Below are 27,297 nucleotides of genomic sequence, written 5' to 3'. Positions count from 1 at the left end.
GGGGAGCAGCCCCTCAGGATGAGGAAGGCCGGGGTGATCACCGAGCCCCACCGGGGGGCGGAGAGGGGAGAGAGGGGGAATGGAGGCCGCCCGAGGGAGCCCTGTGCTCCGGGACTCTTACTCAACGCGCCGGCCCGACACCTCCAAGCACATCCTGTTCCCGCCTTCCCCTTGCGCAAGGCCGGGGCCCGGCGGGAGGAGCCCGAGGCGGCGGCGCGGAACCAGGCTGCAGGCCCCCGCGCTGCGGACGCCCCGTCACCCCCCGGGAGGCCAGGGGCGCCCTCTCCCCCGCGAAGCCGCGCCCCGCGCCTGCGGAGCAGCACCCGCCTGCTCGGGCGGCTGTGGGACGCGGCCAAAGCCGCTCGGCCCCTCGAGGCTCGGTCGTCTTGCCTGCGAAGTGGGCCCGCCAGCGACCTCAGCTCCTCGGGGTCGTCACGAGGCTCCGCGAGCCCGAGGCGCCCCGGCCGCGCGCGCGCACCCCCGCAGGAGGCCGGAGTTTGGGGGCGTCGCCGGCCCCGCCCCGCCCGCCCCCGCCCCGCCCCCGGCCCCGCCCCCGCGCCGCTTCCTTCTCCCGCCCGGGGCCCCGCGGGCAGCCCCCTGCCGCCGCGCCATGTCCGCCGGCTGGTTCCGGCGCCGCTTCCTGCCGGGGGGTCCGCTCCCCGCGCCGCGGCCGCCCCGACCGCGCGCCAGCCCCGTGCCCTACCGGCGGCCCCGCTTCCTGCGCGGCTCGGGCTCGGGCCCCGGCTCCGGCTCCGCCGACGCCCCGCGCCGCCCGGACGCCCGGCCAGTGCGCAGCCCTGCGCGGGGCCGCGCGCTGCCCTGGAACGCAGGCTACGCCGAGTGAGTGCCCGCCCCGGCCCCCTCCCGGGCCCCCTCCCCGCCCCGCCCCCCGGCCCCCTCCCCGACCCCCTGCCCCCTCCCCGACCCCCCCCCCCGGCCCTGCTCCGCCACCCCCGCGCTGGGCCGCCCCAGAGAACAGCCTAAGCCAAGCGAGCCCCCCCCCAGCTCTGTGGCCACCCCCTCCTGGCCTCCCCGGGGACCCTGGACAGCCCCCCCACCTCCCGCCCCTCCAGCCCCCGCCCCTCCGCAAGTCTCTTCTTTGGGACTCCCGCCTCCCGCGGAGACGCGAGCGAGCCGGGACGCCCTGCACCCCTGGGGCTTCCGAGATGAGGCGGGGACCGGCTAGAGTTCCAGCCCTGGCGCTGCGGGCCCGGGAGCCCCCCTCAACCGCACCCTGGGTTGTGGCCCGAGCCGTACGGGACAGGGACTCCGGCTGAGGCGGGGTGGAGGACAGGCGAGGGAGCCCCGGGTCTCCCCAGGCAGGAGGTAGGCTCCGGGAGGGGGCGGTGCTGAGCCCCGAGTTTGGCCTTACCCTGACCTTACTGAACAGTTAGGAGACTTAGGCTGTGTCCGAGGCAGCAGGAGGGCTGTTGCCTCCGAGGTAGGGCTCCTCCTCCTGTGTACCGGCTCTGGTCTCTGCCGGTGGGGACGCGGGTGTGTCCCTGAAGGGTCACTGATGCTTACTGGCCTCAGGATCATCAACGCAGAGAAATCGGAGTTTAATGAGGATCAGGCAGCCTGTGGGCAGCTGTGCATACGGAGATGTGAGTTTGGGGCCGAAGAGGACCAGGAGTGGCTGACCTTGTGCCCAGAGGAGGTGAGTACAGCGGGGCCCCGGCCCGGGGACCAGGACTTGGACCAGGACTGCAGGTTGAGGTTCTTGCTCTAGAGTCCCACTCTGGGCCAGGGGACAACTGGGGAAGCCAGGCACAGCCTGACACCAAGTCCTTCCTGTACAGTTCCTGACAGGTCATTACTGGGCCCTGTTTGATGGGCACGGTGGTCCAGCTGCAGCCATTCTGGCTGCCAACACCCTGCACTCCTGCCTGCGCCGGCAGCTGGAGGCCGTGGTAGAGGGCATGGTGGCCCTTCAGCCCCCCATGCACCTCAGCGGCCGTTGCGTCTGCCCCAGTGACCCCCAGTTTGTGGAAGAAAAGGGCATTAGGGCAGAAGACTTGGTGATCGGGGCTCTGGAGAATGCCTTCCAGGAATGTGTGAGTGTGGCCATTGGCTGGGAAGGGGCCAGGGACCTGAGAGACCCGGGCTGTGGGGCATCCCTGCACACAGCAGTGGTCTCCTTGGATCTTTGCATTGGGAGGACAGGATGGGGTTGGCTTGTTAGTCGTGGTCATCGTAATCCCTCCCATTTATCTAGTACCTGGTGTGTGCTTGGTGCTTTTACATGCAGCATACCGTGTGCATCCTGCTGGTCCTTGGTGCAGGGCTGCTTTCCCTTCCTCAGTTCTGAACAGCACTTCTCTCCCTCCCAAGGGATACGTCTAGATCCTCCAACCACTCTGGGATCCCAGAGTCATAGCTAGACTTTGGGTTGGGACTGCCAGGCTTGTTGGTGGGGAAGTAAACTGTAGGGTGGGGACTGGGGACAGAGTGGTATGGTGAGCAGTACAAGCAGCAGCTAAAGTGGCTCGCTTTGCCCCAGGATGAGGTGATCGGGCGGGAGCTGGAGGCCTCAGGCCAGGTGGGCGGCTGCACGGCCCTGGTGGCTGTGTTCCTGCAGGGAAAGCTGTATGTGGCCAACGCTGGGGATAGCAGGTAAGAGCTGGAGGGCAGGTGGGCTAGGGCGGGCAGGTGGGCACCAGAGGCAGTGGGGACAGCGAAAGGGGGATGGAAGTGGAGGGATGGAAATGGGGATTGACTGAGTTGCTCGAGTACCTGGCATGTCAGGTGTGAGTGGACAGCAGATGTCAGGGAAGGCGGACACCTCAAGGCCAGGCCCAAGGGCTGAGCCGTTACTCTGCAGGGCATAGGTAGTCGTGGGGGGCTTTGAGCGAGGACTGGCATAGGCGGACCTGGTCCCTGGTGGCTGGAGGAGGGGTCGACAGGAGGGAGGCCATGAGCCAGGGTTGAGTCTGCCCCACAGACCTTGCCCCAGAGACCTCTCCTCCCTCTCTTCCCCAACCCCATCCAGGGCCATATTGGTACGGAAAGATGAGGTGCGACCCCTGAGCTCCGAGTTCACCCCAGAGACTGAGCGGCAGCGGATCCAGCAGCTGGTAGGTGCCTTTGGCAGAGGGAGGCTGTGGAGCCCTGTGAGTCCAGGGCCACCAGAGGCCACCTGAGAGAGTCTGATCTGAGCATGGCCTCCCTACCCCAGGCCTTTGTCTACCCTGAGCTTCTGGCTGGTGAGTTCACCCGGCTGGAGTTCCCCCGGCGACTGAAGGGGGATGACTTGGGGCAGAAAGTTTTGTTCCGGGACCACCACATGAGAGGCTGGTGAGCGACGTGGGGTAGGGAGATAGAGGGGAGCACCCTGATGTCCAGGCCCCATGTGTGGCCTTGGGGCAGTCCTCTTCCACCAGGGTGGGGCAGGGAGACGAGGGGGTGGGCAGGGCCTGGGTTGATACTGGGTCTGCTCCTGGTAGGAGCTACAAGTGCGTGGAGAAGTCGGATCTCAAGTACCCACTGATCCATGGGCAGGGTAGGCAGGTCAGTGACTGGCCCCTTCTAAGAACCCCTCTTAACTAGCCCCCTGCGGAGGTGGGAACTCCTTCGTTCCTTGTTGGGGGCTGTAGCTGGGGTCAGGGATCCTGCTTCAAGGCTACGGACGTCTATCCCTCCACCCAGGGCACCTGAGGACCACAGTTCTCTTCTGTGTACTTTATTTGCATATTCGCTGGGACGGTTTGTGATCACCTCATGTTTTCCTTGTCCCCAGGCTCGGTTACTGGGAACACTGGCTGTCTCCCGGGGCCTGGGAGACCATCAGCTCAGAGTCCTGGACACAAACATTCAGCTCAAGCCCTTCTTGCTCTCTGTCCCCCAGGTGAGCAGGCGGCAGCCCACACCAGCTTTCGTCTGCCCAGAAAGGCTGATGATGAGGCTGGCAGGAGCTGGGGAGGGAGTGTGAGGGATCCTCAGGCTTAACTTGCAGGTGACTGTACTGGATGTGGACCAGCTGGAGCTGCAGGAGGAGGATGTGGTTGTCATGGCAACTGACGGGCTCTGGGATGTCCTGTCCAATGAGCAGGTGGCACGGCTAGTACGGAGCTTCCTCCCTGGCAACCAAGAGGACCCACACAGGTACTGTAGCTTCTGGGGACCTGCCTGGTGCCAGCAGCAACACCAGGAAGTAGTTATGGCTGAGAAGACAGCGCTGATGATGAGCCCAGCTCAGGGCAGGTGGTCAGAGTGGGGCTGTCTCAAGCTTCTCTGGGGGGTGACTGGTGGGCCTTCAAAATCTCTGGGTTTGGAAATCCCCACAGTCCAACCTGTGGCCCTGCCATGCTAGTAACTTGCCCGGGGCCACAGCTGGACTACAGCGAGTCCCCGCAAGTCCAGCCCTGCACAGCAAGTTCTCCCTGAGGGCTGCCTTGCCTCTTTCCTCTGGCTCCAAAGTGCATCTGTAGGATGATCCCCACAGGTTCTCGGAGCTGGCCAAAATGCTGATACACAGCACACAAGGGAAGGACGACGGTCCCACAGGGGAAGGGCAGGTATCCTACGACGACATCTCGGTGTTCGTGATTCCTTTGCACAGCCAGGGCCAAAGGAGCAGTGGCCACTGAGGATTCAGACACCATATCCCAGAACCACTCTGGGGCCGGGTGTAGTCCCCATCCCCCCAGGATGGCCAACAGCAGGCTTACCTGCCCTGCCCCCGCCCCAGACACAATGGGTTGACCCCACCCCCAGCCCATTTCAAAGAGAGCATTTATATGGGGCAGTCAAAGCTGGAAGAGTATGGAGAGTGCCGCTCCCCAGGTCCCCCCTTTGACAGGCAGGGCAAAAGCGCAAAATCAGTAACACCCCTTTACAGTGTAGGAAACCCATGTGGGGTTTCTCTGACCGGGTCTCAGCAACCCAGTATTATTCCCAGATGGGCACAGCCAGACTAAGGGCATTGGTCAAGATTGCCAGGAGGGGCAGTAAAGCCTGTTTGGATCCAGGTCTCTAACCCATGAATGTTAGGGTATTTACTCAATAACCCCCAAAGCCCATGCAGGGAAAAGCTGTGGGTAGCCTATCTGCTGAACAGCCATCTTGTATAGCCCCTTGGGAGAGACCGGACCAGGTTCCTGCCTTACCCTCTTCTGCCGCTGGAGGTGAGGCACAGGCCCAGGGGCTAAAGTTGGGCCGAACAGAAAGCAGCAAGAGGAGCCCCAGAGTTTGCTGAGCAGGGAATGTCCTCTGACCACTCCTCCCTGGCCCCAGCCCTGCCCTAGGCTAATGTCCCAACAATGCCTTTGGTTTTGTTGCTCCCCATCACCTATTATTAAATGTTTGTGTGCTGAATGGCCCTTGTGAACCATGAACTGCTGTAAAGCTTAGCATTATAGTACACTTTTTGCTCTTGTTTCTTTCCAAAGAATTGGCCTTCCCTCTGCCTTTCAAGTTTGCCTATAGTCAGGACTGCATTTTCTCAGTGAGCCTCCCTAGTTCCCAACGTGGGGTGAGCCCCAGTGAGGGAACTGTGGTCCAGGGAACAGAAAAGTCTCTACCACCATCTGTGAGCTCTGGGCTTGATGTACCAGAAGGAGTGCCTTTAACTTGGATTTGAATGCCAATTTCAATAAAGCAAGAATTAGCTGGAGACAAGTCACTCAGGGTTCCAGGGCTTGTTTGATGAGCAGCTTAGTTCTTACCTTCCCCACAAGACTATTAATACCTAGGACTTGCCAAGGCCCGGGTGCTCAGAAGCATTTGTTGAATTACAAGGTGACCACCTTTATGACCTCAGCCTCACACTCCTTCTTTAGTTTACAATTGAGATAAATTCTAACCAGGCAACTCACAACCTAGATGGGCCAGGAGGAACATGAGCAAAGAGGCACCAGAATTGATGGTAAAATTTATGTATGGTTTATTGGGGAGGCTCTCAGGCCCCCTTTCCTGCCCATTAACTCATTTTATTTAATTTGCCCACTTTATTTTTTTAAAGTAAGTTCTGTGCCCAATGTGGAGCTTGAATTCACGACCTTGAGATCGAGACACATGCTCTAGTGACTTAATTAAGCAGGCAGGCCCCCCTAATGAACTCATTTTAGACTCCATTTCCTATATTCTCCAGGGAAGGGATAGGGGAAAACTACCAAATTTCTTGTTTTTCAGACCTGTCCCACAGCCCAGCTACTTCTGGGCCTCCCATCTGTCCACAGCAAAGTCCTGACAAACTGGTGGCCCCAGAAGCAGTGGCAGCCTCTCCAGCCTGCTCTATTTAGATGGCTGGTAAATGCAGGAGTGTGCCTTACGACCTGTGCACTCTTACTTCCTCTGTCTGCAGCAACCACCCCTATCCCCCAGCAGTGTGGGCAGCATCCTGTGCCTGTCTCTCATGTCAGCTGCTAAGGAAGCTCACCCCAGCAGCCTGATGACTTAGCTTCTGACCCAGCCCACTGCCTGCTCTTGCTTCTCAACACAAGGCCAAAGCCCAGGGAGTGGGCACAGCAGGTCTCTCCAGTGCAATCCCGCCAAATTGACAGGAGTGACTGCTGCAGGGTCAGCCACCCTGATCTGTGTGTTCATGGGTCTTAGCAGAGCCGAATGCAGCAGCTTTCCCACCAGACTGTGGGCGGGGGGCTCTTTCTCCTTGACTGATCTGTTCTGCCAGGAGAACCTATGCATGGCCTCTTGCTCACAAGCTGGGATGTTCCCTCTGCAGGCTCTTCATATTCTTTGGCCAACCTCCAATGACTATGGGCAAAGTGGCAGGCCCAAGGAGGTCTTCTCTAGTTCAGAGAGAAGCAGGAAGAGGTAGGCAGCAGGTCCTGCAGCTCTGAGGATCCTGAGTTAGTGCACACATTCGAGGAGTTACCAACTCACAAGCCAGGCAATGGGTTATCAAGCTATTGGGCAGGCCCTCTGCCAGAACTGGTACAGGAGCCTAAGAGAAGCAGCCCCATTATCTTTGCCCCATAGAAGCCAGGGCCACTGTAGCAGGGCAAACTATTCCAGCTAGAAGCTGCCGATCTGATCAAGGGTTGAGGTAACAATGGGGCATGAAAGGCAGCCTGAGGTACGTGCCAGCGTCTGAAATACTATTTCAGTGCTGTCTCAGGTTGGGTCTTCCCAGTCACTCATTTCTGGCCCCGTGGCTGCTATTAGAGCCTGTGGTTGAGACCACCCAGGCTGCTATGCGTTGTTTGGGTCTAGGGTTTTTTCCCACCAGCCAGGCCACAGGCCTTGGTCACCGGGAACAGGCAGGGGCAGTCCCAGGGAGTCCAACAATCCATCCACACAGCATTATGAGTCCCAGGGTGAGTCAAGAGGACTAACAGGAGACAACCCACCCCTCCCTCCCAACTCTAGGAACCATGCAAACCATGCTATGGAAACTCAACAACGGAGTCTACAGCCATAAAACTTTAAGACTGGTAACATGGAAAAAATGTTTATATGTTAAGTACAAAAGGGACATAAAATTGTATATACAGTAGAATAACAACTATGTAAACACACCAAAAATCTATGCACAGAAATGTCTAGAGGAACATTTAACACCAAAAGATTAACAGTGGTAGCATTTGGGTGGCGAACTGATTCATTTAAAAATTCCCCAAATTTCCTCAATAAGCATTAATTATGATTGCAACAGGGAAGTTTTTGTCTAAAAAATAATAAAAATAAAAACACCCCACTGGCTGGTGGTTGAGCAGTGCAGTGTCACTTACAAACTGGTGGCTTTGGCCTAAACTCTTGAGAGTACGTACGGTGTGTGCCCCCTCCCACCCCAGAGAGCTGGAGTACCCCTGGCTCCACTGAGAGCATCCCTGCAGCCCCATACCTCTGCTCCCTTTATTCTGCCTCATTCCCACATCGTTTCCAGTCACTTCCAGCCAGTATCTTTCCTCTTTCCTTCCACACTCAGGAGCCAGCTCTCTAGCCACAGGTCCCTAGAAAGAGAGGCAGTGCTGTGCATATTTCAAAGGACATGGTACCTCAGCTTTGGACACACAGAAACTCAATAGAAATCCTCTTCCTTACTGACAGGCAAGTGGCTGCTCTGGTTGCAGGTATGTTAATTATGCAGCCCTTGTAAATCCACAGTCTCAAGCACTCTCTGGACAGTTACTCCTACCATGAATTTTCTACCCTGAAGAGCCATGAGTGGGCAGTAATAGCTCAGATCATCTGGTTTCTAAAAGTTCTTCCACTCTGAGAAGGCAGAGCTATTGATGGTGGCATTGCAGATTCCAGTCTACGTTTTGAAAAGATGTATGCCCCTTGCCCTTTAAGCTTGAGGAACAAGTCAAAAGTAACTGCTAACAAAACAGTAACTGCTAGCAATTCACAGCCTATTCCGGCTGCTGAACAAAAGCAGTTAATGGCTTGCTCCCCCCTTTAGCAGCTGTGTACTCTTGGGCAAATCATAACCTTGCTGAGCCTGGTTCTGTATCTGCAGGGAATGTATGACCTGCTCACGTGTTTGGGGACTTAGTGAAATAACATGCCACTGGTCCAGCTTTAAGAAGGCCATAACAGGGGAAGGAAAGGCTATGAGCCAGTCTTAGCTCATCTCAACCCTGATCAAGACCTCTCCCCCTTCCAAGAGAAGGCAAGGAAAAGAAGAAAGCAGACATACCAGGTAAACAGGAATGACCTGTAATTGGAAAAGAAGCTTCAAACTGAAAATGCTCTGGTTCCAGCATCTTGTCCCCAAACGCTAGAAGCCAGACACAAAAGGCATGCAAAAGTGACTGTCACACACGTACAGGCGCAGACAGAGCATCACCGAGCAAAAAAGGGGGCTAATACTGCAGAAAGGGCCCCAAAGTGCGGCTTGAGGAACACAAGGGAAGTTATCCCAAGACCCTCATTTAGCTGCCATGGGAACAGCAAACACTTGAAGCTTTGCTTCATTCTGTCTCCCAAAGGAAAAAGTTAATAGAGAAGACTAACACTTGTGGCAAACACTATTAGAAAGGATGCAGTCTTTCTCCTGGGCTGCAGGACCCCATCTCCTTCTGCTGAACTCTTGAGAAGTGACATATTCCATATACATATATATATATGCATGCATACATACATACATACATATATATACATATGTATGCACACACGGATATATTTAAATGAAGGTGTACACACTGTGCTAAAATACCAACAACAGAAACCCCATGTCATATATAAAAAGGCTAAATATAACATATAACACAGGCCTAGAGCCAGCTCTTACTTGGGAGCTGGAAAAGGGGTGGTATCCTCTGGAGACTGTACACAATTTGGGGTGGGCAGGGAAGGCATCAGTGTAAACAACTCAGACTCACTCCACAATACTGGCCCACAGGAAAGCGTGATGTATCTCATGTACAAAAATAAACTCCCACCTTGCTTTTGTATAAAACCAAGCTTGGCAGGCACCAAGAAAGACTGCAGGTTTGTCTTAATGATAGGGGATCACATCAGGCTACCGCTAAACTGCCCAGCAATAGGAACTTACCTCACCTGCAACCTCCACTTCCCACTCTCTCAGGCTCCTGTGCCATTTCCCACCCAAAACTCAGAGCCTTGAGGCATGCCCTGATCACCTACCCTTACAACTAACTCACAAGGGTTCCTGACAAGGTCCTCCTTTCTGTATCTGTCCCTTTCTTACCCCAAGATACATGAAGACTTATTTCTGTAAATGTTTGGCACCTAAGTGACATGATGGTTGTGGAACAATGCCACAATGACACGGGGAGACCCAGTAACAAGACATGCAGGGTGAGGGCAAGGGGTGCTGAGCTGCCCTTAGCATCTCAAAACCAGAACTGTAGCTTCCCATGCATTTACAGGGGTGGGAGAAGGGATGTGCAGAATTAACAACTTCACCGGCTCCTCAGCAGCAAATACATTCAAAATTGAAGGCGTCTTGAGGGCCCCAGTATACCCTAATCATGAATCTGGTCACTCCTCTGGAGGAGCTCAGTGCAGTGACAGCTGGAAAATCTGAAGTCCTGATAGAATCTGCCACACCAAGAGTCTTTTTGAAGAAGCTCGGCAAAGTCCTTTTTTTCTTTTGAGCAGATGTACAGCACATCCATGGGAAGGCCATGTGGAAGGATGCTCTCCAGCCCAGTCAAATGATCCAATCCAGTATCTCAGTCCCCTCTGAGTTTTTTCCTGTTGGCCACCCTCACTGTACATAAACAGCCGAGCAGCACCAAGGTCAGTCATCAATGGTAGGCAACCAAAAGGCCTGGAAGGAGAAACAAAGTCAACTTTTAAAAAGGCAACCCTCTCTCCTCAATGCTGAGGGTTCTTACTCCTCACCACAGCATCACCATGCCCAACCCCATTGGTGAGGAATTACAGCTGGTGGCCTTCTCTCATTACCAATCAATTCAGGCAATCTATGGAGAAACACTGCCCCCTCCACACGAAAGTTAAGCTAGTTCTGTCTCCAACACTGTCTACCTCCTACCCTAGAGGTCCAATGGTAAGGAAAAACAGGAAAGCTGTCTGAGAAGTGGGTATCTAGGTAACCTGGCCTCATTGTTAATCTGCCAGGTAACCTCCAATAGGTCCTCTCCTTCCTGAGCTGTAAAAAAGTGAAAGGGATTGAACTGGATGGTTTTGCCACATTTCTTTCCAACACTTTCCTTAGTTGGAAAAAAAAAAAAAAAGAGCAAGGGGGCAATGTGTTCTGGGTAGGCTAAAGCAAAATCCCTCATCCTCAAATACTCAGGTAGATTTAAGAGATGCCAAAAAGAAACTGTGACTGAGACATGCTTTGTTCTAGCACTAGCATTGTCTAAAGAAGAGACAGGGGCCTAGAGGAAATTCTAAGTAATGAGTTATGATCAATTGTAAGAAATTCTGAGTTTTTCAGCAAAAACTGAAAGAAATGGCACACCGAGAGGCTGTAGCCACAAAAGGCTGGTAATATTTTATTTCTTCAAAATATTTTAAAAGACAAAATTGAGGCTTCTGGGTGGCTCAGCTGGTTAAGCATCTGTCTTTGGCTCAGGTCATGATCTTGGAGTTGCAGGATTGAGCCCCATGTGGGGCTCCATGCTCAGTGGGGAGTCTGCTTCTCCCTCTGCTCCTCACCCTGCTCGTGCTGTCACTCGCTCGCTCTCTCTCAAGTAAAATCTTTTAATAAATAGGTATAGGACAAGCATGCAAGTTCTTGTTCCTCAACTGGTGGCTTCCCTGGTTCACTACCTCCTATTATCTGATCTCTGGTTGGACTGGTCTTTTACTTTTTTTTATTTTTATTTTTTTAAGATTTATTTATTTAGGGGGGTAGTGGTAGAGGGAGAGAGAGAAGCAGACTTCCCATTAGGCAGGGAGGCTGACTCAGGGCTTGATCCCAGGACCTTGAGATCACAACCTGAGCTGAAATCAAGAGTCTGACACTTAAGGACTGATCTTTCACCAGGCCACCAGGTGCTTCTTGTAACATACCTATTTACAATGCAGCTTGCCGTGCTCACTGAAGCACCTACCACCCCAACCAGAAAGGGCCCCTAAGTGGGAGTCATGTTCACATACCATGTTGGAACATGCGCTGGCAAAGGTCATGAACTTGGGGTTGAACTGCAAACAAGTAATGGGGCCTGTGTGCTTGCCATCCAACACAGCTACTTTTATACCACTCTCTCCATTCCAGACATGGATCTTGCCATCCTCTGAACCTAAAGGGAATGGTAAAGAAAAATACAACAGCTCAAGGTGCAATGAAAAAACAAATAGGAAAGATATGGATTGATATCTGCAGAAAAGCCCAGCTTCGGGCCCCTCATCAGAAATTGAGGACGAAAAGGCAGTAAAGAAAAGAGACTTTGGAAACTGAAACTGATCTTAACTGTAGTTATTTGTTCCTGAGCAAGTCATTTCCCCTGTAACTTCAGTTTTCTCATGTAAAAAGGAGGCTGAATACTATCACACCCTACCAACATTGAGCCACTGACAACCTAATGTAGGGTTATATCAGGAAGTTAGTATTACTAGTAATATTGTGCTTGTAAGAGTTTAATTCTTATGCTAATCCAGGGAAGATCAACGTTAATCCCAGTAAAGAACTGCAAAATCAGGATAAAGACACTACACTTTTGGCATAATGTACTATACTGAAATCTGAGAATGTCTATCAAAAGGATAATAAGTAGTATCTTAATTAGTTAAAACTAACAAAAATAACACAAGAAACAAATGTACAGTACCAGAGAAATAACCTCCAAGGGGGATAAAGAAAGCTTACCAATCATAATAAACTGGGAGTCTGGAGTAAATGAGGCTTCCAGAGTAACAGCTTTGCTATTGGCATAACCCTAGAAAAAGAACAGTTCTCTTATCACAGCCCTGCCTGCAAACACTGACCCAGCACACACATCACCTTTCCATGAAACCCTCTCCTCCTCATGTGTAGTGTCACCAATGTTCCACACAAGGTTGGTACTCTTTACAATTCAACCCCATCTCCAGCTCCATATTCAATGCAACAATCAAATTATTATGGTCAAGGATTATTTTGTATCTAAACTCCAAATTTGGGTCACTGTGTGAGAAGTGAATGTCTCGGAATCCAAGAGAAGTTCATGTCCAGAATGAAAATGCAAGCCCGTGCCTCCATTGGTGAGTTAAGGATAACTGCTGGTCACCAACCAGCTAACATAATTCTCAGCCCAGGAGGTGAGACCACAGAAATAACTACGCTCAAAGGTTGTCAGCTCACCCCAAAGGTGTGCATCACCACTCCTTTGAATGCATCGATGAGACGGATGAAGCTGCCATTGGTGGAGATGAGGATGAGTTTACCATCATTGCTGAACTTAAGTCCTGTCCACTCACAAGTCCGATCGTACTGCATCTTAAAAGTCGCAAATGGCCCCTGAAATGATAAAGACAGCAGCCCCAGCCCAAGGCCCATCAGTGTTCCTCTTGCCAGAGCCAACTCTGATTCTGTCCCTTTAGATTTCTTTTTGACTAGGAAACGCAGAGGGAGAACTACTGCTCCAACATTCTCTAAAGTCTACCACATACCTCCTCTACCATGGAAAAGGCTCCCATCTTACCCTTCAAAACTTCTGTAATGTCAAGATAGCTCAAAGACTCAAAGGTTTTACCTTATCAAAAGAGCGAAGGTCATAAAGTTTAACCATTTCAGAATTGACACCTGCAGCAAAAATTAACCCTTCTGGATCAAAGGAACAAACTGGCTTGCCTTGTAGATGCATGAGGCCCTAAGAAAAAATAAAAAGAAAAGTTAATGAACCCAGGATTCTACCATTATATAATTAATTTTTTCCAATAAAAACTAAGAAAGGGACACAAAAAAGGATACCTGCCTACCTAGGGAATGAAAAAGCAAAAAACTAAAATGAGGGTTTTTACAAACACATCTCCATAAAACTAGCTTCATCAGCCCTAACTGTACAATTCTATAAACACTGAATTCAAATAAAAGCTATAGCTCACAGGTTTTAGGAAAACGGTTTTGAAAGCAAAAAGCCACAGAGCATAACACAATATGCACTGGATTAGTGTATTTGCTTAATTACCAGCTACCTACCAGGAAGACAGATTTTCTCCAAAGTTTAGAAAGACTCTGGGATCTCAAAATAGAATCATTACTTTCTCCTTTCTTTGAGAGGAGGAGCTGATGACATTGCCTACCATAGAAAACACTCAAAGTGTAACTGTGAGGTACCATTACCTGGCAGTTAGGAGACCGGAGATCCCAGAGTCGAATGGTCTTATCAAGAGACCCAGAAATGAAAGTGTCATCCACAGGTGACATGGACAAGGCCACCACCCTGCAATGCATCAAGATAAATAGGAGTTGAAGCAAAATATTTGCAAAAATTGGATGTGAACTCTAAACCCCTCTATCTACACCTGTTCTTCCAAAACTGCCATTTTAAGAAACATACATATACAAGTAATCTGGAATAACCAAAGGCAACTAATATAATGAGAAAAGAAACAAAACTACAACATAAAAATGTAAATCAAACCACAAGGAGATATTACTTCACAATAGATAAGTGTTGGTAAGGATATGGAGAAATTAGAACTCTCACGCATTGCTGACTGGAATGTAAAATGGTGCAGTTGCTTTTTAAGTTTTCCAGTTCTTCAAAAAGTTAAAGACAGATAATTACTAAAGGGCCCAGAAATTCCACTTCTAGGTATATACCCAAGGGCAATGAAAGTATGTCTACACAAAAATGTACACATATGTCCACAGCAGCATTATTCATATTACCCGAAGAGTAGAAACAACCCCAATGCCCATCAACTAATGAATGGATAAGCAAAATGTGGTACATACATATAATAAAACATTATTTGTTAACAAAAAGAAATGAAGCCCTGGTTCATGTTACAACATGTATTCACCTTGGAAACATGGTAAATGAAAGAACTGGACATAAAAGGCCACACAGTGTCTCATTTACACAAAATATCCAGAATAAGCAAAGCTATAGAGACAGAAAGTAGATTAGTGATTGCTGGGGACTTGAGAAGAGGGAATGAGAAGTGACTGCTAATGGGTGCAGGGTTTCTATTTGGGAGTTATGAAAATGTTTTGGATTAGTGATGATTGTTGCCCAACTCTGTGAATATACTAAAAACCTGAACTGGGTACTCTGAGAGGATGAATTTATGGTATTAAACTATATTACAATTAAAAAACAAAACAAAAAACTCTCATGATTCCTTAGAGTTTTGAGGACTACACTAACAGTCTCAAACCTGAGTGCCATTTGCATCACCCGAGGGGTGGACTGAAACACAGACTACTGGGATCTACTCCTAGAACTTCTAATCCAGTAGGTCTGGGGTGAGGTCTGAGAACTTGTACTTCTTTCTAACAAGCTCCTAGGTGATGATAAGACTGTTGGCTTGGGCACCACACTTACTAAGCCACAGGTCTGTGCTAATAGCAACTATTTTTGATATGGGTCCCCTTTTGTGGTTATAGCATTAAGAGTCACTCACTAGAAGACCTCTCTTCAAAAGGTTCACCCTGAGCTCTCTTGTCCCCTCTGCTCATTTTCTCACTCTACCACACCCTGCTCTGAAGATACACACTGCCTCCCAAGCATTTGGGCCTGGCCTGCAAGGAAGGACGGCACGTGGCTCTACTTCATCTGCCTCTCAGAACACACCACAACCCCAACCCAAATGAGGGGAGCTAGGACCTATATAGCACCTATGATTCTACAGTACCACCTACAGAGAAAGCCCTTGTGAAAACAGACATTTGGATAACTCTTCCTTCCGAATTATGGAAGAGTAGTTCCATACATTCTGGCTTGGCTGTAAAACACTTCACAGATACAGGAGCTGATATTATAGATGAAGATTATAAAAGAAATGTTGGTGTTGTGCTATCTCATTTTGACAAAAGCTTGAAGTCAAAAAGATGACCAAAATCGCACAGCTTATTTGTGAATGAACTTTTTTTTAAATTTTTATTTATTTATGATAGTCACACAGAGAGAGAGAGGCGGAGACATAGGCAGAGGGAGAAGCAGGCTCCATGCACCGGGAGTCTGATGTGGGATTCGATCCCGGGTCTCCAGGATCGCGCCCTGGGCCAAAGGCAGGCGCTAAGCCGCTGCGCCACCCAGGGATCCCGTGAATGAACTTAAAAAAAAAAAAAAAAAATCTAGAAATAGAAGTTGTTCAAGTTTTGGATGACACTGTAAGGGGTTCAGGAAGTTTTCGTGCCACTGGAAAGAATTAAAATTTATGCCATGAATAGAAAATGAGAAAATACACTTTTTTAAATAAAGTTTTTATCTAAAGAAGAATTTCTAACAATTCAACTCAACTAATATCTGGACTAGTTCCTCAACTTAAACATTTAAAGATATCGTAAGCCAAAATTTCCTGAATGCTGAGGTGGTAATAAAAGAGTGAGCAGAATGCATGTGGACATGTAATTTTAATGCCATGGTATTCAGGGCAAAAGCTCAGAGGAAATCTGTCTTGGCACAAGACTCTATGCTAAGAGATAAAGGATATACAATGAGAAGCAAAACCTCAACTTTAAGAAATAAGAAAGCTTAACTAGCCCAAAGAAATCTGAGAGATGGTCAGAGAAGGCCTTCCAGAAGAAGCAGCACACATAGAGGACAGGATTTCATCGGGAAATGCCCTTACAGAAAAAGTGCCAGGTAGGAAGGCATGAGGTCCACATTCAGGAAGCAGCCCAGAGTTCACCTTAACTCAAATGTCAGGAGATAATGCTAAGAAAATGAGAGCTGAAGGGAGGCAAGCTTGATTCCAAAGGAAAGGAGCAGACAGATACAGCGAACCATTAAAGTTTCCGGGCAGAGACTGTGAAGTGGTCAGAGCTGTACATAGGATGCTAAAGCAGGATGATGAGGGATTGGGAGATTAATTAGGATTTGCCAATAATTCACTTGATATAGGGCATGAGCTGGGGCAGAAGAAAAGGAAAGAACAGAGCGAAGTGACACATGAGGTTAAACCTAGGCAGAATCAATAGGATTAACAGCTCACTACATGTGAAAGCAGGGAAAGAAAGCAAACAAGTAACAGAGGCTTTGAGTCAGGATAATTAGAAGAACAGTGATGAGGAAATATGACACAAACAGAGAAGAGTGGGCCCAAGGCATGTAACAACGAGGGATGGTGTGCTGGACCTATCAGGTGGGGGCATGAAAGAAACACCTACTTAGACGTATATAAAACCTGGAGGTGGAAATGGAGTCTGGAAATCAGAATAGACATGAATTGAAAACACTGTTTTGGGAAGCCATCTGAGTAGAGGTGAATGAAATTAGTGATGGAGATATCTGAAAAATATAAAGAGAGGAAGAAAAACTAGGGTAGAACCTTGTTTATTTTAAAGTCAAAAGAAGGGAGGCCAAGAATAACAAGAGTAGAACCAAGATGGGAAAAGCAAGCTGCCAAAGGAAAATAAAAGTCGTGGAGAAACTGAGCACCAAAAAAAAAAATAAAATAAAATAAAAGCATACAAAACCCCAAGGCAGTATATTTTAACGGGAGGCAGCAGGAAAAGGGAAATAAAACAGCTTAGAAAAAGCCCCACAAATGATTCTAGGAATAGACCGAATAATTTAAACAGTGAATGAGTGTGAGGAGGTGGAGATGGGAGTATGTAGATTATTCTTTCATGTTTGACAGTTAAAAGGAGTGGGAAATAGGTTCAAGAAATAGATTTAAGATAAAGAAGACCAAGTAAGTTTGTAGGCAACAAGGAAAAGTCTAGTTAAAAAAACAGAAGCAAGCAGAAGGAGGGAGGTTGGTTTTGTCAAGGAAGAAAGCCTATTTCTTTTCAAGAAAAGGGTTCTAAGGAAGAGGCAAAAGGGATAGAAGTTGAAAAGAACTCATTTTGGATGGCCTTGATTTTCTCAAAACAAAAGAGGCACAAAGTCATCTAAGAATCAGAACATCAAGAGGATGGATAATTAAGAAGATTGGAAAGAATTTTAAACAACTGCAATCAACTTATAATTACAGACAATACATTTGTGAACATTAATTTGACTACAAAGAAGCAAAAACATCTACTTGTCACAAGCCATTCTTTGTTTGGAACAACACAGTAACCAACAGCTGCTACCCTTCATCTTCAGCACAGATATGCCCTGCCCAATCAGAAGCGGAGCTGAAAACGGTGCTCTTGGCCCCCCTCCTGCCAGGGTTCCATACCACTCCAAGTCGTACTGGAGTAATGCTGTATTTGCAAACAAAAGCATGACAAAATACCCTCAGTGATTAAAATATCATCCAAATGAAAAGGAGTTCGGGGATCCCTGGGTGGCTCAGCAGTTTGGCACCTGCCTTCAGCCCAGGGTGTAATACTGGAGTCCCAGGATCGAGTCCCACATCAGGATCCCTGCTTGGAGCCTACTTCTCCCTCTGCCTGTGTCTCTGCCCCCCCACTCCCTCTCATAAATGAATAAATAAAATCTTAAAAAAAAAATAAAATAAATAAAAAAATAAAGGAAAATGAGTTCAACATTCAACCCAAATTTAAAAAGCTGGAGAAAAAACACTGGGGAAACTGGGGTAGGAGAGAGAAATAAAATGCACTACAAAATAGAATAAGGAAACAAGCTTTTGAACTTTCAAAAGTAGCAAAGGACAATTTTATTTAATAATATTTTTGCAAAAAAAAATATTTTTGCATCCTCATTAAGATCTTCACATGGAATATACTTATGTAAAGCAGGGGTCTGCTGAAATGGGACCACCAATACTGGAAGAGGCCTCATACACGTAAATGGTGCTTTCATTAAGGGACATCTGATTATTATTTGGGGTTCCTAAATGATAAACATAATTTGTACTACATAGGTTTCCACAGAGTATCTTTAATCCACTTTTTTCCTAATTACATTTTATTATTTTTATTATTTTTTTACTTTTTTCCTAATTACGTTTTAACTTGAGATCTCAGTTTACCTACAAAGTCCTACCCCCTGCTTCCACAACCTCAGGTAATCAGGTGTTGGCTGTTTTAAGGAGGGTTAACAAGAGAAGATTAAGAAGGATGCTAAACAGTGGTGAGGAACTAGCTTCAGTTCACTAACAAAATCTCTCGAATCTCAGTTTCTGGATACCTCAGGGATAAAAGAATTATCTACTCCTATAACACCTGGGTCTTACCTTTTGCTATGTCCAGGAAAGTATCTGATGTATTTGTTGTCATGCAAGGACAGGTAACGAATAGTATCTGTAAGAAGACAAATAAGGCATGATGATATCCTATTATTTTTAAAGGAATTACTTTGCATTCATCTTGAAAACAAGATCAAAGAATTCATTGTTTCCATAACTCAAGCAAGGTGTAAATAAATAAGGTTAAGTAATTCCTCTCCACAGCTGAAGAGTGGGGTGGGCACTACAGATTTCACATAATTCAAAAGCTTAGTTCTCAAACTGATGTCATATAGAGCAATGTTTAAAGTCATTGTTACCACCAGTCTTTGGCTTCTGCATAGTTATAGTGCAACCTGTCCTGCAAAAATACCTGCCTGCGCCACTCCTCCAAAACACAATAGTTTTAGTGCCCACAAAATGGCAAGCCATAAAGGAAAACATTTAGCTGCTGAGGAACAGGCTCGAAGAATTAAGCAGCAATGCTAAACTAAGGATCAGGCTGGACTCTGGCATAATATTTTTGTCCAGGGTTCTCCAACGGTGTGTCAACCCAACTCTAACCTAAATGTTAACTGGATATACAATTTATATCAAAACTAAACAAATGGAAAAAAAAGTAATGTCCCACTACTTCTAAAATTAACCAGTGGTACTTTGTGTATCAGAGAAATAGGTTAAAAATAATAATAAAGTAGTCAAAAGAACAAATGAGGAAATCTGGATTAAAAATATCTTAAAATATTTAAAACTTAAACTCATTAATATACCAACAAGTCATAGCAGTGAGATTACCAGTATTAAAGAAAGGAAAAATCATAGAGGCTTGTGCTTGGGGAGAAAAATACACTCTTAAAACCCAAGCGATTCTATCTGAAAAAGTAAACAAAAAAGATGGTGGTGAGAAGGGAGTGAAGTGCCATAAAGAATAGAACTGGAAAGTGCTATGCCCCCAAAAAGACTAGGAATAAGAAGCAATTGTTGAGAAAGAGGCAACGGTGCCAAAATACAGACAGGAGAGCACAGAAAGAATATTCTAGAGGCAAATAGAACACAGAAACAAAGAGGCTGAAGGCACTAAGTCATTTCAGTGGTTCACAGGGGTACTTTCTAATAACAGGGCATTTGATCTGGGAAGGGGAAAATTGCACTTTCTGTTAAGTTCCAAAACGGAACTCTAATATAGTTTTCTTTGAAAATCTTCAAAGTCCTAGAATGACGACTACAAAATCTTTCTGGTTGTTCTATTTCTAGTAACGACTCACCTGCCCTAAGCAGAAAAAAAGACTTCCTCCCCATTACCTGTTCTCCCAGAGATGAGCAGGGCGTCGCCATCCTCTCCGCCCCACTCAGTAGCTGGTGCACTGTTCCTGGCAAGGCAGTGGCCTGTACAGTTATCTCCTGTACCGGGTGGTATCATAGACCCTCAAACTGTACAAACTACTACCTCAGCCTGGAATCAGGCAAAAGGAAACGGAGCGTTGGAGGAACTCTTCAGGATGCACTCGAGACAGGAAAGGCAACATCCTCACAGCAGAGGCCTGGCAGCAAAGCTGCAAGTGCCACACATTTGCCTCATTTTGCACCATATTTGGAGAATCCTCACATTTAATCACCCGGAAAAATACCCCAACAGAAGAAGTATACCAGTCATTCAGATGATCACATAGATATGTTTCCTCAGGATCCTAATGTTTTATATTCTTGTCCAAAAGCATCAATTGCACTGCTTACTTAGAAAACCACTTCTGAAATAGAGGCATGAAAAGTAGAAATGATATACTTACTAAAAATCAAGTACAGGCAGAAAAGTCTCATAAAAAAAAAAAAGACTTCTGCCCATCTGCTCTGAGATAGGCATAGCCACAATAGCAGTCTAAGTGATCTTTGTTGGGTGACATCAGAAAAATTTTACTGTAGGGATGCATGGGTAGCTTAGTTAAGTGTCTTGTCTGACTTTTGATTTCAGCTCAGGTCATGATCTCAGGGTTGTGAGATGGAGCCCCCAGTTGGGCTCTGCACTGGGTGTGGAGCCTCCCTCCCTCCCCCCTCATCACACTCTCTTAAAAAAACAAAAAGTCCTAACATGAGTGTTACATAGATCAATTACTAAGATGAATTGTCAACTGAGAATGACTTATTCCAGGGGAAATAGAGGTAAAAACAGAGATCATTAGAGAAAGAAATTCACAAGTTTAATTTCCAAAAATAACTCTTTACTCTTCAAAGACATTAATTTTAGTTAAAAGTTAAAAGGGGAGGGTGTGCTTGGCTGGCTCAGTTGGTAGAGCATGCAACTCTTGATTTTGGGGTTGTGAGTTTTGAGCCCCACATTAGGTGTAGAGATTACTTAAAATCTTTAAAAATAAATAAATAAATAAAAGTAAAAAGGGAAAAGGAACAAAAGACCCTGAAATCAAAGATAATTAAGGTCAATACACTGTCCTTTATGACACACACCATAAAAGATAGGGCATACACCAGAAACTCCTCTAAGGTCCTTAAATTACCATAGCTCAAGCATTTGTGGTTATCTACCACTTGTGATATGTCAAGTATTCTTTCCTTTTATATATTTTAAAAGTATTCTTTCAAGTTTAAAGAAGTACAAACAATAAGCATAATCAATTGCTTCCTATACCCACTCTCCATTCTAATCTGGAGACCTTTCATACTGTTTCAAGTCCTTCCAAAGTACTAGTGGATTGCTTCTAGCATCCCTTGAGTCATAACAATGTTGGCATTGCTAACATCATAAGAAACTATTTAAATTAAACTAACTCTAACCAGAGCAGAAGCAGTCACAAAGATTCCAAGAACGATTTAAAAGAAACTATGACCAAAACTTCCTAAAAAGAAGGCTTGCTTACCGTCTATTTTGTTAGAGCTGTAAACGACTGTGTTTGCTGCATGGGTATATCTGATGAGGTCCACGCCATATTTCTTACTGTACAGGGTTCTCTTTGGTCTGATGAGGAAATGGACAGAGAGAGAAAAACATCAAAATCCTCCATCACCGAATCTGGGATCTTCATATAAGAGAAGCACTTGAATGATGTGGCAAGGATGAGGATTCTTGGGAAACTCTAACACTGGAAACAAACAGATTTTTTTCCAAAAGAGAGGAAACAAATAGAATCAATCAAGTGCAACTTTCACCTCCGAACACCAAATGCTGAGGTTAGGAAGTGGGAGTAAATTTGAGGGCTCAAGTGAGTAAATTTTGAGAAAAAGTACGTCTATTTGGGTAGAAAGGCACATTAAACAACACAAGTCAGAACTTAAGGCAAAGAGGGATATGGGAATATGTCAAACCAATGAGGCCAGAACTTTTCTTAAGCCATTCACTTAGAAATAAAGGTCTTTTTTTCTAGAAGAAATGATTTATCAAAACTGAAACCAGATGCAAAACTGCTTGCCTTTCCTAATATAACCTGCTATTGCAGAAGCTATCCATCCTCCCTACCCTGCAAGTCCAAAGTACTTACTGAGTCCTATAGAAGGCAAAGCTAACTTTCATTAGAAAAAACTAGCCACTGGTTCTTTTTTCTTTTCTTTTTCTTTTTTCTTTTTTTTTTTTTAAGATTTACTTATTTATTCATGAGAGAGAGATGAGAGAGAGAGAGAGAGAGAGGCAGAGACACAGGCAGAGGGAGAAGCAGGCTCCATGCCGGCTGGATCCTGGAACTCCAGGATCAAGCCCTGGGGCAAAGGCAGGTGCTAAACCACAGAGCCACCCAGGGGTCCCCTGGTTTTCTTTTTAATGTAAAATCACATATTTCCAATCTAGAGGTTACCAATCCATTGAAGTTCCTTCAATGTTTCCCTTTATAGAACCCTCAGGATCAATTATCAAGCTAATAAAACAGATCTCAGCAAAACTTTAACCAAAAAATTCACCATATTCTACATTTAGGTGTAGGAGAATTTCCTAAATCCTGTACCAATGTTTACCAAGAGTTCCAATTTTGAAAAAGAAGTTCACGCTCTCCATGGAACCAAAATGCTGAACAATCTGATTACTCAAGCAGCTTTAAGAAGTCAAATATTTGCATTTTCAATTTTTGTTAATGTCAGTGAGGTCAAGAGTTTCGATACATAAAAACTTTTTCCAAACAAGACTTCTCACTCCCCTGCACTGAATTTTCCACTTTCTCACGTTTAACCTTTAGCTCAACTAAAAAGATCAGCCCAAAGGCTACCATGTTGAGTCCACTGTCCTGAGTTCTGCTGCAGGGTTACTGTGTGGTAAACTGAGTGAGCACATGCATGCACAAGCACAGGTTCTTGCTCTCAAAAAAGAGTACTTTGTTTTTACAAGTGAAAAAAGCAGCTTACTTATTTAAATAATTCGGTCTAAACTAGTGAAGATATATCCTTAGGAGCCAATGTTAAAGGGTGCGGTATAAGGAAAATTTTCAGTTCCACTTACATTTGCTCTATTTGTCTCAAATTTATCGAGAACACTAACCTTTGTTCTTAGTAACTGAAAATTTTTTAACTCATATTACTTCTTAGTTTGAAAGCTAGATCCTAATTTTTACATCCATTTCACAGGATCTTTACTAAGCCTATGCACTACATTTTTCCATGAATATTTTGGGAAGTTTCTTTCCACAAATTATGATTCTTATGATCAGGTATGAATAAATAATATTAAAGCCTGCTCTATGAATAATTTGCATCACCCAGAAGTCAATCTTTTATATTCTTTCATGTTGAAAAATCACTCAGTGGATGTTAACAAAACATGGACAAAATGAACACAAAACTAGAAAATATGAAGCATAAAGAACATTGTTTTAGCCATTTTCAAGCTCAAATTCTAACATTAGTACCATTTAGTAGAGCTACTATGCCTTCCGAAAAAGCAGTAACTCTTCTACCAATGTTGGTTTGACTTATACTAGGGGCAATTTTTTTTCCCTTCACATTACCACTTAAGATCATGGACTCGGAATCCCTGGGTGGCGCAGTGGTTTAGTGCCTGCCTTTGGCCCAGGGCGCAATCCTGGAGACCCGGGATCGAATCCCACATCGGGCTCCCAGTGCATGGAGCCTGCTTCTCCCTCTGCCTGTGTCTCTGCCTCTCTCTCTCTCTCTCTCTGTGACTATCATTTAAAAAAAAAAAAAAAGATCATGGACTCTTTAGGGTGTAAGACGTCTAATATTCAGAGAAGTGATCTGACCTCGGTCATATACTTGGTCACAAGGCCAAACTAGAACCCAGGTCACCTAACTACCAGGCCACACTCTTGCCACAGACCAAATGTCACAATTCACTGATAAGAGAAAATTTAAAAGAGCATGCCCTATACTATTATAGCAATGCTAAATTTTCTAATTTGGATAACGTGCTCTGGTTATATAAAAGAATGTCCTTTTGCTTAGGAAATCCATGTTGAAGTGTTTAGAGAGAAGGGGCTTGATACCTCCAATTTATTCTCTAATGGTTCAGAAAAAAATGCACACCTAAATATTTACATAGAGTGATAAAGCAAAAGGGGTAAAATGTAGCCAATTACTAGATGATATGGGAAATTTGAAATACTGTTTTAAGTTTTCTGTAAGTTTGTAATATGTAAAATTGCTACATGAGTAAATAAACTGCACTGTCATAAAATTAACATTTTACTTTTTTTTTTTTTTTTTTTGGCATTTTACTTTTAACAAGACAGGACTTCCAAGTCATTGTCATTGCTTCCAACGAGTAGATATTATGCCACATTTGAAGACAACTAAGAAATGCTGTCACATGTCACAACCTTTATTTTCTTTGAATGAGAATATACATCTCCATCCTCAGGTTCCAGGAAGAGGTTCTAATCTGTGCACAAGCACTAAACATTAAGTCAGCCAGCTTCAAATTACTTTTAGCTTCAGAATCCAGCAACCCTGACACTCACTGCAGACTTATATGTTACTCTCTTCCAAGCTGATTCAAGTGGCCAGACCTGAACAGAAATCCATCTACTAAATGAATAATGGTCCAGCTAACAATTCTCTCTTTCCCCAGGACCACCACTTAGGCCAGTCTTCCATATACTGCAGGCAGATCCAGAACCAGTTACATAATACTTTTTCACAGCTCTCGTGGGGAAAAAAACTGGGGAGAAGATACAGCTTAAATCAAACCAGCATTACTTTAGATAACCAAATTCACAAATGAAGAGATAAGTTCCAAACGAAAGTTTATAGAAGGCACTGGTTTTAAAACAAAATAAAAGGCAAAAGGAAAGTGGGAGAATAGAAAACCTCAAGGACTCAAAAACTAAGATCTGCAACCAGGTAACAAAATGAAATCTGACAAAACCAGTAGCCACTGAATTAAACCAAATACCTGGAAACCTACTTGGGGAAGGTGGCTGAGGAAAGTAAAATCTAGCCTAAACCAGTTTCTGCTCCAAAGGAGCTCACAATTTAACAAGGAGAGAGCAAAGCAGGTCTACAAAGGGTAGGTGAAGCTGACAAGATGCCCAGAGAAAAGGGCAAAATGTGCTTTTAAGACTTTACAGAGATGGGGTGCAATGGATCTCCAGAGGACTTGGGGCAACACAAATTTCAGACCCTTAAAAAGTGTAATTTTTAAAAAAGTGTCTAAGAGGAAACATGAAATTGTTAGATTAGAATGTATTCTTTGTTTTCATAGCAGGTTCCCACTCAGGTCGGGATGGGACGGCCAAGTTCGTTTTTTTCCTGACAAAAAGGAAAAGTTTCTGATGTTGTTAAAAAGTTAACTACCACTAACTACATTAGTTAACTAAACGTGGGCATCGGGTCTGAGGGAGTAAGAGAATGATTTGGAACAGAAAGGAAAAGACAGGAGGCCCAAAGAGGCACAACAAATAAATCCTGACAGCTAAGAACTACGACCCACGCGGCCTTCCGGCAGAAGGCCGCGGGAAGCTGAGGGGCAGGGGATGGGCGGAGTGCCAGGGCTGAATCGAGGTCACCGAGGAGGGCAGAGCGAGCTGTGACGCTGCCGACTGAGGCAGGAGAGCAGCCTCTGCGGTTCTGCGCGGGGGTCGGAGCTGACCGGCACCTTTGACAGAGTCGGAGGAGCGGAAAAGCTGCCTGCCGGGGCCGAGGTGGGCGGACCGGGCGTTTAAAGGTCAAGGTCAAGGTGGGGTTTGGAGAGCGAGGCAGTAGCGTTTTTCCAGGAGGCCGAAGTCATACGAAATGATAAGGATATTATTTACCACTCTCATTTTTAAAAGAAAAGTAAAGGTCTCCCGGGCGGCTTCGGAGTGGAAGCGGCCCTGACAGCAGCGAGTGCAAAACAGGCCGGGGGAGGGCGGCGGGGCCGGGGGAGGGGACGGACAGCGGGATGAGCGCTGGGCCAAGAGAAGGAGGGAGGGAGGAACGGGCCGACGACACGCTCGGGCTCGGGCCCAGGGCCACCGCCGCACTCACTTGCCCTCCTGGCAGTCGTAGAGCACGATCGAGTCGTCGTCGCTGCTCGAGATGACCGTCTCGCCGTTGGGGCTGAAGTCGAAGCAGTTAATCTTGTCCGAGTTCTCGCGAAACACCTTGGCGACGCGGAAACTCCGCAGCACGCTGTCGGTCAGCTTCATGGCGGCGGCGGCTGGAGGAGGCGGCGGCGGCGGCGGCGGCGGCGCAGGGCTGGGGCGGGGCCCGGCGGCGAGCGGGCGGGCGGACTGACTGCCTGCCGAGGGGCCGACCCGGGCGGGGCGGGCGCCGCGCCGGCGGCGAGCGTAAGGGCAGCCGACAGTCGGCCCACCTCCTCCCCTTCCTCCTCCTGCACGTGCGACGCTCTTCGGGCCAGACTGCGGGGGCTCGCGGACCGTTCCTCCTCACGGTCGCCTCAGGGCCAACCGGCGCGACGCCGGCTCATTGTGTCCGCCATCTTGGGACGACAGGCAGAAGCCGAGGGCGAGGAGCCTTACCGCGGCGCACGCCGGGAAAGGGGGCGGGGCGGAGCGGGGGCGCGAGGCGGGCCGGTGGGGCGGTGACGTCAGTGCGGCCGCCCAGGAGCGGAGTGGAGTGGCGGGGTGCCCGAAGGCGGCGATTCTCTGGCGCGCAGTGGGGCCCGAGGGGCGCGGTTGTCCACCGCCTTCCCGCTGGGCCCGGAGGCAGCTGTGCCTGGGAGCCGTGAGCCTTTGCGCAGGATCGCAGTCCCCCTTAGAGGCTCCCCCTTCCCCAGGATCGCAGCCCCCCCTAGAGGCTCCCCCTTCCGCAGGCCACGGGGAGCAGGTACTGCGGGGGTCGGCTGCGCCACTGGAGGCCTGTTCTGGGGGTGAGTCAGTGGACCTATGGCTGGCGGGCTCTGACTGCTCGTGCACTACAGCGCCAGCATAGTTTCAGTTTCAGGTGGGTTGTTTGGTTTGGTTTTGTTTGGTTTTGTTTTGAGGTGTAATATACAGTAGCCTGCACAAAGTTTAAGTGCTTTTTTTAAAAATTTGGATATATACCTGTGTGACTCCTACCCAGAAGTTTTCTTTAAGCCTTCCTTAAAAACTTTTTAATTGACACATAACATGAAGTGCATAAAGTGAACGGATTTTAAGTGTACAGCTCCACACACTTGTAAGCACTTTTTAAGACATTTATAGCCTCAGAACTCATAGCATCAATTGCATGGAAATTTTTTAAATGGAGTTTTATCTCCTTATTCAACAAAATACAATTTTAAGTTCTCCAGATTTCCTCCTTTTTCGCATCTCTACG

At 47.1% G+C, this 27,297-nt stretch overlaps 2 protein-coding genes across 7 annotated transcripts; one reads left to right on the top strand and one right to left on the bottom strand.

Annotated features, from left to right (window-relative positions):
- The first annotated feature begins 576 nt into the window (after positions 1-576).
- On the top strand, positions 577-5,313 carry PPM1M (protein phosphatase, Mg2+/Mn2+ dependent 1M). Of its 6 annotated transcripts, none has more exons than XM_049097881.1 (10): positions 591-840; positions 1,534-1,657; positions 1,800-2,054; positions 2,501-2,613; positions 2,990-3,074; positions 3,176-3,294; positions 3,444-3,507; positions 3,737-3,844; positions 3,977-4,101; positions 4,442-5,313. In XM_049097881.1, the coding sequence occupies exons 1-10, from the start codon at positions 611-613 to the stop codon at positions 4,584-4,586; spliced, it is 1,368 nt and encodes a 455-aa protein (XP_048953838.1). In that variant the 5' UTR covers positions 591-610; the 3' UTR covers positions 4,587-5,313. The 6 variants fall into 6 exon arrangements, with proteins under 6 accessions (XP_048953837.1, XP_048953836.1, XP_048953839.1 ...); XM_025456082.3 differs by having other exon boundaries at positions 596-840; positions 3,953-4,101; XM_049097879.1 differs by lacking the exon at positions 4,442-5,313 and having other exon boundaries at positions 581-840; positions 3,977-4,435.
- A 2,079-nt stretch (positions 5,314-7,392) lies between these two features.
- WDR82 (WD repeat domain 82) lies at positions 7,393-26,514 on the bottom strand. Its single transcript, XM_025456085.3, has 9 exons — positions 26,023-26,514; positions 21,480-21,577; positions 18,619-18,685; positions 13,661-13,760; positions 13,071-13,187; positions 12,680-12,835; positions 12,206-12,275; positions 11,497-11,639; positions 7,393-10,198 (listed from the first exon to the last, which is right to left on the bottom strand). The coding sequence occupies exons 1-9, from the start codon at positions 26,181-26,183 to the stop codon at positions 10,169-10,171; spliced, it is 942 nt and encodes a 313-aa protein (XP_025311870.1). The 5' UTR covers positions 26,184-26,514; the 3' UTR covers positions 7,393-10,168.
- Positions 26,515-27,297: the final 783 nt, after the last annotated feature.

This window comes from Canis lupus, chromosome 20, assembly GCF_003254725.2.
Source record: "Canis lupus dingo isolate Sandy chromosome 20, ASM325472v2, whole genome shotgun sequence".
In the NCBI taxonomy this organism is placed as follows: Eukaryota; Metazoa; Chordata; class Mammalia; order Carnivora; family Canidae; genus Canis; species Canis lupus.
Note: the sequence above shows the minus strand (reverse complement) of the source record. Positions and strands in the feature narration are given on the sequence as shown.

Coding starts and splice junctions, on each gene's coding strand:
- PPM1M (XM_049097878.1), top strand. CDS start 611: ATGTCCGCCGGCTGGTTCCGGCGCCGCTTCCTGCCGGGGGGTCCGCTC. Junction 2,055..2,500: donor AGAATGCCTTCCAGGAATGT/GTGAGTGTGGCC, acceptor GCTTTGCCCCAG/GATGAGGTGATCGGGCGGGA. Junction 3,075..3,175: donor GGCAGCGGATCCAGCAGCTG/GTAGGTGCCTTT, acceptor TCCCTACCCCAG/GCCTTTGTCTACCCTGAGCT.
- WDR82 (XM_025456085.3), bottom strand. CDS start 26,183: ATGAAGCTGACCGACAGCGTGCTGCGGAGTTTCCGCGTCGCCAAGGTG. Junction 12,836..13,070: donor ACCTTCGCTCTTTTGATAAG/GTAAAACCTTTG, acceptor TTATCATTTCAG/GGGCCATTTGCGACTTTTAA. Junction 12,276..12,679: donor TGGTGATGCACACCTTTGGG/GTGAGCTGACAA, acceptor TTCTTTTTCTAG/GGTTATGCCAATAGCAAAGC.